General features: G+C 44.0%; 1 protein-coding gene across 1 annotated transcript; it reads left to right on the top strand.

Moving 5' to 3' along the window:
• Positions 1 to 781: 781 nt before the first annotated feature.
• On the top strand, positions 782 to 1,625 carry LOC124654625. The gene has a single exon (XM_047193619.1). It carries the CDS (start codon positions 848 to 850, stop codon positions 1,442 to 1,444), a length of 597 nt encoding a protein of 198 aa, XP_047049575.1. The 5' UTR covers positions 782 to 847; the 3' UTR covers positions 1,445 to 1,625.
• Positions 1,626 to 12,594: the final 10,969 nt, after the last annotated feature.

Here is a 12,594-nt window from a genome sequence, read left to right as displayed (position 1 = left end):
TGGTATTTTCTCACTTGCGTGCTAGTTGCAACTGATATTTTCTCAGTTGCGCGTAAGTTGTAACTAATATTTTTTAATTTTTCTTAGTTACATATGTGTTCATATTTTCTCAGTTGCGTATGGGTTGCAACTTGTATTTTCTTAGTTACATATGCAAATTAAATAGCTAAGAAATCAACTTAGACTTAATAAAAATCAGTCGCCTGATATCTAGGCGCTCCCTTATGATATGTGTGGCTTTGTAGCTGCTGGGATGAAAAACGTCCAATTCCATGCGAAGCTGCCACTATTGTTTTCCATAATTTGACATAATGCATAGAATTAGACATAATTTGAAAAAATGGAAAGATTGTCATAATTATGAAAACCCACCGATATGTACTCGTTAGGTTCTTTGTAGTCCACAAATATAATACCTATGATAGTAAAAATATGTGGAACACAAATGTTTGAAGAACAATAGGGAAACGTTCCAGTCAACTCAAGGCACCACCTGGCTTTCTTTTTCCATTCTTGCACAACTTTTGATTCTTGCACATTACATTGCATTTGTCTGAAGAAAGAATATCGTCCTGCATTATGATTATGGTATCACGTTGTTGACAGCAATGCTCGAGGTCGAGGCATAGACAATGACTTGAGGGCAAGTCAATCGCCAAGTCTCGCTAGGAAGAGATTTTATATTCTGGCTCATTGCCGTGTACACGCGGTTTATGTTTGTTCCCTGATGCTTCCAACGAGCCCCCACACGGCCCAAAAGACGAAATATAAGCGCCCCAACGGCTGTCCCTCACCTCCCTCCCTCCTCTACCCGTTGACCCACGGCGACCTCCTCCTCCGGCCAGCCATGTCCAAAGAGAAGTCCTGCTGCGGCAGCCTGTTCACCTTCATCATCGGCGTCGGCTTCGTCATCCTCATCTACTGGGCCATCTTCCAGCCCCACCACATCCGCGCCACGGTCGTCTCCGCCACGCTCACCAACCTCACCGTGGCATCCAACAACGCCACCGTCTCCTACCGCCTCGCCGTCACCCTCGACCTCTACAACCCCAGCCTCCGCGTCGGCATCTACTACGACTCCCTCGAACCCGAGCTCCGCGCCCGCGGCGGCGCCTCCCTCGGCGGCCCAGCCACCTCTTCCCCGGCCGAGTTCTTGCAGCGTCGGAAGAGCCGCGACACCGTCAGCCTGGAGTTCGACGGGACCACCGGCGTTGGCGTCCCCAGCGACGTCGCTGGGGAGCTGAAGAAGGAGGCGAGCTCCGGGGCGGTGAGCTTTGAGGTGGCGGTGGATGGGCGGGTGCGGTACAGGTTCGCCAGCATCAAGATTCGGCAGAAGCCCAAGATTTGGTGCGCGCTGACGGTAAATGTCAAGCCGGAGGGCAGCAGCAGCGGCAGCGTCGGCGGCGCCCTCGACTCCGCCCACCGCTGCAGCGTCAAGTACTGATCGATGCTTCGTGTGCACTTCCTCCTCTGGCTGGAGTCGTCTTGTTTGGAGATCCCTCGGTGTCCCAGATTCATGTTGGTTTGATTTCTGCAAATATTCGTAGTGTTCGTGGGATGTGTTTGATTGTTCATTTAGGATTGTTTCACTATCATTGAATATTGATTACATTCTTGAGGATTCATTGACGGTTGACTGGATGATTACGACCTTTGAGGATTATTGAAGTATAAATGTCCCATTTCGAGTTTACAGCCTTGCGCAATGCGCATCATGTTCCTTCCTCCCACGGCCAGTCCTGGTTAATTGCCAGATCTTTATAAGATTCAGTTCAAGAACCCAGAGAAAAAACAATTCTGACTCACCGAGAAATGAAAACAGGGATGTGCGCTAGCACTATGGACTCGAATACTTTTTTTAACAACTTAAACAAACTTTATTCATTGCAAACTAATGTTACATCCTCTAGCAAAAAATTAAACAGAAGGAGAAGATGTCCTGGCCTCTCTAGCTAGTTCACAGGCCACTACATTTGCATCTCTCGAAACAAGACAAAAAGAGATTTTATTAAAATCACATGCAGTATGGTAGCCGTCATAAAAAACCACAGCTGCCACTTCGTGGTTGATAGCTTCGTTTTTAATAGTTTCCACCACCTATGAGCAATCTGGCATGATTATTAGTCTGTTGGAACCAACAGATTGTGCAAGACTCAAACCTTGCTTTAGTGCATGGGCTTCAGCTGACACTGCATCCACCACATGTTTAATCTTGGCATTACATGCCTTCATGAACTAATCCTTGGTGTCACAAATAACAACCCTAAGAGCATCTCTAGCAGATACGGCATATTTGCCAAAACTGCATAATAACCGCCCGTATGCAGTTTAGGGCTAAAAAAACACCCCGAGTAGATCCCACATATCGGCCAAACATGCAAATATTTTTTCAGGCGCCGGCTTCCGCGCTCGCCTTCGCGGCCGGATGCAGATCGATCTGCATCGCGTGCAAGGCGTTAGCACGAAGGAAAATCCCCCTCTCCTTTCTTCCCGCGCGTCGCCGTTGCTGCCGCCGCCCAGCTCGCTCCGCCGCCGGATTCCACCTCGCCGTGGCTTGCTAGCGCAGCCATGGCGGTCCCAACCTCTGGGAGCGTGCCCCTCTCCGCTGCGCAGGGCGAATCGACCGCCGCCGCGAACCCTACCGCCAGCTCCGCCGCCGTCGCCCAGCTCGCTCCCCGCGCCGTGGAGGAAGCGGCCAAGCGCAAGCGGCTGGCCACACATGTCCTCGCGTCGTCAGCCGCCGCCGCCAAGCTCGCTCCCCCACCAAGGACCGCGGTGAGGAAGGCCCCCAGCAAGAAGCCCGCGCCAAAGAAGGCCGCTGCACAGAAGCGTGATGACCCAGCGTACCACTGCATGGTGTAGTACACAAGTCGTTGACATAACACAAGTGAAACACCGTTCCACTCATATTACATCTCTCAGAGTGGTACAATAGAAACATATGCGAGTCCAAGGTATGTCTATAGAAGTACACACGAACTGTTTACATAAGATCAACACATCCTCCTAATTTACAGTGAGGTAAAACTTCAAATAAAGCTCCAGAAGAACGACTCGTAGTCCATCTTATTGCTAACTCAAGTTTAAAAGCTACTTGGCTTGCTATAGAATTCTAGCTACTTAGGTGCTATGATTAGGGAAAGGTTCCCTTCTATTACTGATCTAAGTTTCCACTTTAGCCGATGAAGAAGTTGACTCCATTGACTTCTTCGATTGGATTCTTCATCTTGTTGCAGTTGACTCCTTTGTCTTCGAGTTCCACGGTAGTTTCTCCTTCGGTGCCTCCATCTAAGAAGGGGGTTCAAATGGGAGGGAATGAGTACGAGCGTACTCAGCAAGTTCATATTAGGAAATTGGTGTATCATGCACTAGCTACAACCATAGACCAGAAAGTCATAGGCCAATGCAAGTTTTCATAAACATTTCTTCAAAAGGTTTATTTTATTCCGAAAACTATGCCCGTCGGTCTTCACGGAGTTGACCGAACTTCGTGGAGTTCTTTCCTGCCGCGTTCGCAGTTCCCTTCCCGGAACAGGGAGTGACAGCCACAATTTGATACACTCGCCAGAGGTGCGTTACTTTTCCCATAAGAGAACTTATCCTTGATACCAACCGGGTGTACTTTCCCGTCCACACTTCCGTGGTGTGGGGCCAGGTGTAAGATCCAAGCCAATCACTGCCTTCTCCGCGACTGCAAACCCACCCTTTTGTCCAACCGCACACCCCCAGTAGACTTCTCCCGATAATACGGCTTTACTCACGGTGTACTTTGGACAATCCATCATATACCGTAGAGCCCAACATCACACAGGATGGGGATTTAAAAGGCTATCCCAACCTACGGCAGTGCCTCCAACACCCCGCGGCTCTACCAGTCCGTTGGCGTGCAGAAGGGGAAAGATACAGCTGACTTCCCCAGAGCCATTATAGATCTTATGGTCAACGCGATATGTACGACGCTAGAATCACTGGACGGCATTGGTACTTAGTCCTAGATGAGTAGTACCCATGCAATGGAACCTCCACCATATCAACACATACCATGGTTCCATTGCCCACCACATAGTCATATTCATAATTGTAAAATAATACTTTGCTTTTCAATGCATGAGTGATAAGTATAGTACTTTGCATATAGTTTGATACAAATAATCAAATGACATGAGCAAGCGATGAACTTGCCTTTCTAGACTGCAAGATTATGCAGGCAAAAGCTTCGATACGTGAGAACTCGAAATGTTGAAATACCATCATCGTCCGGTAAGGACAATGTTTAAAGAACTGGCAATGATGCTATAATTCATAATATGAGATGCAATCGTCCCGAGCATAACCTAACCTCGATGATTTAGGATGTAGGAGTTGTAAAGATTTCTTTAGGGTTGGTTGCACTTTTAGAATGATTCTCAAACAAGGTTCTTATTAGCATCATATCCAAGTGATATAAGACATCATAACAATCATACACATAAAGAATAGTGGTGGAATAATATGTAAAGAACAGTTGTCAATTTTAAGTTCTACAGAACATTGTTGATGATTACTTATACTATACTTCAAAAGAATAACTTTTGAAGAACATGTTGTTTAAGAAATAATAAGTATTTCAAAGAAGGATTAGGGCTTCTAAGGTTTGATTGACATTTGTACTTCAAAAGAATAACTTTTGAAGAACAGGTTAAATAAGAATATGAACTACTATACATAGGAGCTATGGCTTTCTAGGGTTTACTATTGGATTCATTTAGTTCTCTAATAGTTACTAGTTGGGTTCTTAAATAGAATGGGTTTCTATATAGCAGGTATTGGCAGGTTTGTTGCTATGGTTTCTTCTATGCATCATATCAAAGGATAATTATAAAGGGGTTGCTATGAGTTAGGGTTTACTATGGCTTCACAATTTTTTCACTAAGTAATCTCTAATTGCTTCTAAACTAGATGGTTTATTATTTCTTTAATAGGGTTTAGTTGAATAGGAGCATGTGATGTGAATTGCTACACAAGGTTGGTACTAGGGTTTATTATTATGGTTCTACTAGGGTTTGATGGTTGAGGTTGATCCTAATGGTGTGGTGATCAATGGTACTAATCCAATTAACCAGTTAGGGTTTGCAATTAAGTGGCACTAGTGGATCATACAAGGTTTATGCAAAAATAAAGACATGGAATGATGACTCATGTGAATTAGTTCTATGTTGGTGAATCATGACTTGTATTTGTTGGTCACATAATAAGGTTCTCTATGTAAGGGGAAATTCACATGATCACATGTGAAGTGATGTTGTTTTATTTTAGTAGATCATGATCATGTATTAATTTGTTCCTTATTAGAGTTCTATAGGTATAAGTGAATCTTATAGATTCACATGGGCTAAACCCCTAGGTTTTTGGATTGCAATAATTAAGGATGAACACATAAAATAATGGGATTAATGTCTTACTTATATTAAAACTAGGGTTTCTAAATTATGGTACAAATCTTCAAATGATAATTGACAATATAGGTGTGGTTACTAATTACTTTGAAACAAAATCAGTAATGGTTTGACATTTTATTAGTTTTCACAAGAATTTGTAATTATTTAAGAAAATAGAAAATAACAATATTCAAATTAGGGTTTATGAATTATCACTAATATTTAAGTTAATGAAAACATGATAAAGAATATTAATATTAACATTTTACTTAGTTACTGTATAGCAAAGTTAATTTTTTTAATTTAACCAATTATTGGATTCAGATTGTGTTTTGAATAAATGGCAAAGCATAATCAATTAGGTTTAAAATAATTGAATTTTCATTTTGACACACATTTTTATTTTATATTTTATTTGAATAGAGTTTATTTTTGTGAGCATTTTGATATATTATTCATATTTTTCTGAGTTGAAATGAATTTTATATGGTTTTACAAAGTTTCAGCAATTTACTGGTTTTTTAAATTAAACAACAAATACTAAATGTACCGAGACAGATCTAGCCCTAGACACTGACTGGTGGGGCTTGTCTCCACGTCGGCTGCCACGCAAGCAAGGACCGGTCAAAGTTGACCAGAAGCTTTGACCTCACCGGCGGTTAAACGCCGGCGGCCAGCAGATGGTGGCGCCGCCGATTTACGGCCTCCCGAGATGCGCGGCTAGGCTCTATCGGACGAGTACAACGAGACAAAGCGAATGGTGGTGATGGTTTTGCGAGGGAATCACCGGAGCGTCGCCGACGATGGGTGCTGCGCCGGTGCTACTCCGGCCAACATGCGAACTAGGGCTACAGGCGATGCCAGGAAGCGTGAGTAGGTGCTATAGATGCGTAAGCTCACCCTGAAGCTCAAGGTGTGGTCGGCTCCGGCGATGGTAGACGGAGACGACGACGATTGGAGATCTCCTGGCAATGTGCTGCAGAAGGGATCGATGAAATTGCCCTGATTCCGTGCTCCCCTTGATGCTGGGCTCCTCCCAGATGCTCCTTGAGTCCAGGCGCTCCTCCTGGACCACACGCCGGAGGCTGGGGTGGCCTCCTCCGTCGGCTTCATCTTCGACTCCGGTGACAGAGAGTGGATGTGTATGAGAGATAGAAGGTGTCTGAGCAGCAATGGAGTGGAGGAGGTGAACAAGGCGTGCACGGCGATGCACTTCACCTATTTATAGGCCAAGGGAAGCCCTGTGGCCTCGACACGGCGACGGCCATGGTTGGAGAGGTGGCGGTCTCTGGAAGCTTCTGGCTGGCATGGATCTCTTCGGGCGAGGATAAGCTCGGACGCGAATCATGTTGGGCGTGGTTCTGAGAGTCCTGGCGACATCCGGGAAAGCTTATCGACGAGGAGGTCGTGGCCTACTGGCGCTGCCGTGCTGTCGAGCTCGGAGACGACGACGACGAAGACATTTCTCCATGCACGATTTTTGACGCACGCGAAACGTTATTTGGACGTGGGCTGGACTGCTCCTGGGCTTCGATGTGGGCTGCTGCTGGATTGTAGAGGTGGTGCTGGTCCTGGGTTGGTGCTGGGCTGCCAGGTAAGACTCTCCTTTTTCGCCTTTTTCCATTTTCTGTTTTTATTTTCTATTTTGAATTTGAATTCAAATTTGAATTATGTTTTGTTTTGCAGGTTCTAAAACAATTGAATATCAACATAACTTGATAACAATGCTCACTGTATAATCTTGTTGTTTAATCAAATTTTTAGTTTAGGATTTAATTGATATCTAGTGAGACTTGAATAAAATAAAATGGTTTAGTTATTTATTTCTATTCCCTTTTTAATTTAGGAACCAGATCTATTTAAATGATTTGAAATTTAGAACATGTGCATAGTGAAAATATTATTAGGTTTAACTAGTGTGCTTATATTGATTGTTCATATCTATTTTAATTATGGCTAGAGTTTAAAGAAAATGGTAATAAGGATGGATTGGATCATGATTTGATGTGGAGAATTATTTCTAAGGGTTTAAGAAAATGGTTGGATAACTTTTTGATTATGACTCTTGCTTAGCACTTCTAGCTTGGATGTGTACTTGTGATCTATGATACACAAGTTAGGGAACAATATTTTAGGTGGATTGGATCCTATGTGAAGAGGTTTAGGGTTTTGATAATGCTTCACTAATTTAAGTATAAATAGGCATGAGGCATGGCAGGGTTCTACTTATAATCCCAAGTGACACTTGGATTGAAACTTAATTGGGATCTAGGGTTTTAGTTGTAATCACCCAAGTGATATACAACTGCAATTAGGATATGAGCATAAGCTTTGATTATGTTTTATTGGCTAGCTAGGGTTACTCCTCCTCACCTTGTTAGGATTCATGCATCAAAGCAATGCTAGGGTTGTTTCTAGTGTTTGGATAAACAAGGTTTAAGTAACATGTCATTACTTCTTCACTCAAGGCATGAGGATTGGTCTGGGATTAACTACTAGTGATATACTAATTATTTCATGTGATAGATGGTATCTACTTATCATATAGATTTATCTAATCAGTTAAGGCTACAAGGTAAGATTATGTATTAGACAAGATCCACTCATTCCTCACTAATCCCTCTTTACTATTCCTCCAATCACACTCATCCTAGATTCTTAGGGTTTATAATTAATACCAAGTTGTCATGATTATGGAATTGGTTTCCTAAGGTATTGCTAATGGAATAGGGTTCTTACCTCCAAGATCAAATGTTGTCTTGAACAACTAAGTTTAGTACTATTCTAGTATTCTTGTATGGACATGGCTATGGTTAATATTATATCTTCTCTCACTTCTCAATATCTTGGAATAGCCTAAGGTCCTACTTAAGAGATGTTGATATGATCCTCTAAGTATATGGTCTGCCTAGGAATTCTACCTTGGTATCTTCTGTAGCTTGTCCTTCAGGAAATATGATAAACCTGCATCTTGTGGTATGCCTCCACCTCCTAGCTTCTTCATCTTGATCCTAGCTAATGTATGGAGTGGCTCTATGTGTGTGTTTCCTTGTATCATGCTACAAGATGACCAAAGGGATGGAGGGTGTGGCTCTATTTATAGGCTTGGGCAAGCTCTAGTATCATGACACATAGGTGGGTGACTCTTGTTTTGGTTTGATGAGTAAGGTGCTTGTTGTCATGCCCTCATCCATAGCAATCCTTTGAGCATGAGGTGGCAAGACTTGGAGTGCAAGTCATGTAGATATTTTCATCCTATGTGGCATGATCCTTATCCTCTCATATGATTTATCTTTGGATAGCCAAGTGGCATTTGTTACTAAATATCTTGTGGATAGTGCACCACATCATACATGATGGGATTTATGTTATAATATTGGTAAAAAGGTCAAGGTTGAAGGTTATTCCTCCATTTTGGATAGTTGGTGTTTGATTTCACCAAGGCATGATCATATGAGTTTCAAAATACTTATAGTTAGTTTTATTCAAATAGTTTGAACTATAATTCGTAATGTAAATGGATTTAGTTTTATGATATTCCATATATTTAATAAGTTATGATTTAAATGAGAATGTGTGGCTTTTATGCACTTTAAACCCTGTGGTTTACCTTATTTAGAAGTGAATTAAATTACACACAAAGGTAGTTGCTAACTTTTAAGTATTATTAAGTTAGGATTTGATTCTTAAAGAATGTGTTGTTGTAAGGAATGCCATGTTGAGATCTTTTATAAAATCTTGTAGTTGATCCTTAATTAAGGTGTTGGTTGTTGTAAATCTACTTTTATTTGATCTAGCCCATAGATCAAATCATCTCTACCCAAAACATGGTTTTAGCAAAGATCACAGTGAGGTTTATAGCGCTTTACTTGATGATCTACTTTAGTTCCAGCAAGTCAAGTGAAACTTCAGTTACTGTGGTAAGTTTTATTTGAAAGCGCGAAAATTCCCCGGATTTTATATGCATGAATGCAATGCACACTTTGGTGTTCTCTAATTTTATTGCCTCTAAACCTGGGATATTACAAGAAGCCGCCGCTGAAGAAGGCTTCGATGGCGGCCTTGATGACTGCACTAGCGACACCCACTCCTCCGCCAGCCGATGGCAACGACATGACAAGGTACAATTTTTTCCCTCTTTCAACTTGCCGGCGGCGGTGAACATGCGGCAGCTGACACTCTCCCTCGCAACCGCGCGACGAACGAGTCATTCGTCGACATGCTCAACTTGGCAACGATTGACATCGACACGGCGCCACTCGGCAGTGATGAGTACGACGAGGCCGCGATGGACTACGAGATGAGGCCCGAGTCCGACGAGGAGGAAGCCACAGAAGGGTGCGAGGAGGAAGCTGTGGAGGAGATCACTCAAGAGGAAGCTGCCGATGTGTTGATCAACCCCGCCCCTGCCCCGAAGAAGGTCTCGATCTGCACGGCCAACTACAGCGAGGTGGAAGACACAGCTTTGATCATGGCGTGGGAGTCGGTGTCAATCGATGCCGGGACCGGCACCGATCAGACCGGCAAGCGGTACTGGCACATGATTGAGGATGCGTTCTTCCAGAACATGCCGCCCAATGCATTGACGACATCGCGCACCTACCGATCTTTGCAAGGTCGATGGGACGCCATCAAGAAAACGTTGAGCCGTTGGAGTGGCTGCCTGGAGCAAGTGAGGAATGCTTCTCCAAGCGGCACTGACGTCGATGATTGGGATGCCATTGCAATGGAGAGGTACAAGCAGATGCCGGCATCAAAAGGAAAGGCGTTCTCGCTACACCATTGCTGGAAGCTGCTCGAGCATAGCGAGAAGTGGAAGCTGCGGGACAAGGAAGCACCACCGGCGAGGGGAGACCTTGAGTGATTGGATGATGACGAGGATGATGTGATCGCAACCAAGAGAAACTCGGGGAGGCTGGATGGAAACAAGAGGGCGAAAGACAAGTTGAGGAAGGAAGCCGAGGCCGCCGGTTTGAGAGACAAGATTGACGAGATGCTGAGGTCCAAGGAGCTGCTCGTCAACAAGGCCTTGGCGGAGAAGAGGGCTATAGCCGAGATGAAGAGCCAAGAGAAGCAAGCCAAGTGGGAGATCCTTCGACAAGATGAGATGCGTAAGGCACCCATGGAGGAGAAGAGGGCTATGGCCGAGAAGAATCGTGCCATGGCCGAGCTCATCGCACATGAGAACAAAGTGATGATGATGGATCCATCCACCATGGATGCCTTCACCAAGGAATGGTGGGACTTGTCAAGGATGGAGATCTTGGCAAGAAGGAGAGCAGCAGCGGTGGCTCGAACTGCTTGGGAGGAGGCGGCGTCGACGGTGGCAGCTGCAACGGCGAATGGTGGTGATGGCAGCGTCAAGAACTCGCCGTCGGCTTGATCTTCATTGATTTGCATCGCCGGTACCTTTTTTGCGTCGCATTGTCATCTTGAACACTTGTGTCATTTCGTCGAACACATGTGTCGCGATGTAAGGGTATTTTACCCTTATCCATTATTTTGGTAACAATGACACCGTGCTAGAGTGTTTGGTCTAATACATGTTTATAAGGTTCATCCCAGGTATTAGCCAAAGAGGCATAAATGGTGTATCAATGGAACAAGAAGGCTAAAGGAGACCCCCCACTTCGACAACAATCAAAAAGGGGTCTAATGCATCCTGCCGGTCAGAGACCCACTCGGACCGGTCCCTGCGCCGGCCAGTTCCGGTCAGTCGCCCGGTCGGATCGGGTGCAGGGCCGGGCACCCCGACACCAACCGGCTCCTACGCTGATACCATCCGGGAGGACTACTGCAGGACATTGATCTACCCCGGTCACGGCTCGGTCAGCCGCCCGGTTTGGACCAGCCGGTTCCGGTCAGGCGCCCAGTCGGACCGGGTGCAGGGCCGGGCGCCCCGGCGCCAACCGGCTCCTGCACTGATGCCATCCTGGAGGACTACTGCGCGACAATTCCCTGATCCGGTCTCGGTCCGGCCCACTCTCCGGTTTGGACCGGCTGGTCCGGTCCCTGGCCCGGTCTGACCGGGCCCTGCGCCGGATGTAACATCCCAAAAATTTCAAAACACAACAAATGAATTTCCCTATTTCCAAATTTTGGAACCAACAAAACTTTTATTCAATTAAGTTTTATACATAGTGATCTTGCTTAATTCTTGTGCTATTGCCATGATTGCTTGTTATAGTATTTTTGAAATGATCTTAAACCCTAAACCTCACTCCTCCTTTCACCATCCAAGTTAAATCAAATAAAAAGAAATTAAATAAGAAAAGGGCCTACGTGCCTATGGCTATTTTGGTAAAACTTTTACCTAGGCTTTTCTACCTTGATTAGATGTTTTGAAAACATCAACAAACCCAATCTAGTACTTCCCCAATCAAAACCAAGGTGAATCAAAAACATTTAAAAATAAAATCAACATATGCATAGAAGCATATGTGGCACCTAGCCATTTTATCAAATCTTGTCCTATGCACTCCTACCTTGCCCAAATAGTGTGAAACCATCTCTAAACCTAATCCCACACTAAATGGACCCTAAACCATGCCCAAGTAAAACAAGGGGAATGAATTAGAAGATTAAGAAAAATTGGAATATCACCTCTTATGTGTTTATGGCCATTTTTGCAAATCTTTGAGCTAGACCTTTTGGAATGGTTTCAGTGGTTTGGAAATGTTCCTAAACTCATAAGAATCACTTTGGAGTCAAGGAAAATCAAATCAAATAGAGAGATTTGAAATAGTGAGAAAATGTCATTTTTACTCTCATACACTTTTAGTCAAATATGCAAATCTTTAACCAAGGCCACCTTAGCTTGTGCCTTTGCTTGTGAAACACTTAGATATCAATAACAAACACTTTTGCATCCAAGAAACACAAATCAAATCAAAGGAAAAATCAAAATTCAATTACATGTGATCATGGTCACTTTTGACCTTTTTAATATCTTACCCACTTTGAGCTCTTCTATTAAGAGATTCTTAAACCAAACCCTAACAACTCTTTGCACCTCATCCAAGACCTCATCAAGATGAACATTTTTCGTGTTGACCACTTTGACCAAAGCTTTGACCATTGCTCTAATTATTCAAGCCAAGATGCCACCTTGAAACAAATTCTAGATTCCCTCCACTATTTGAATTTTCACAAAACCTCTCCAAATTTCAAACCAATG

This window comes from Lolium rigidum, chromosome 5 (assembly GCF_022539505.1).
Source record: "Lolium rigidum isolate FL_2022 chromosome 5, APGP_CSIRO_Lrig_0.1, whole genome shotgun sequence".
Classification (NCBI taxonomy): Eukaryota; Viridiplantae; Streptophyta; class Magnoliopsida; order Poales; family Poaceae; genus Lolium; species Lolium rigidum.
This window is presented reverse-complemented; position numbering and strand designations above follow the sequence as displayed.

Bases quoted from the DNA above. Each gene is read 5' to 3' on its own strand.
- LOC124654625 (XM_047193619.1), top strand. From the start codon at position 848: ATGTCCAAAGAGAAGTCCTGCTGCGGCAGCCTGTTCACCTTCATCATC.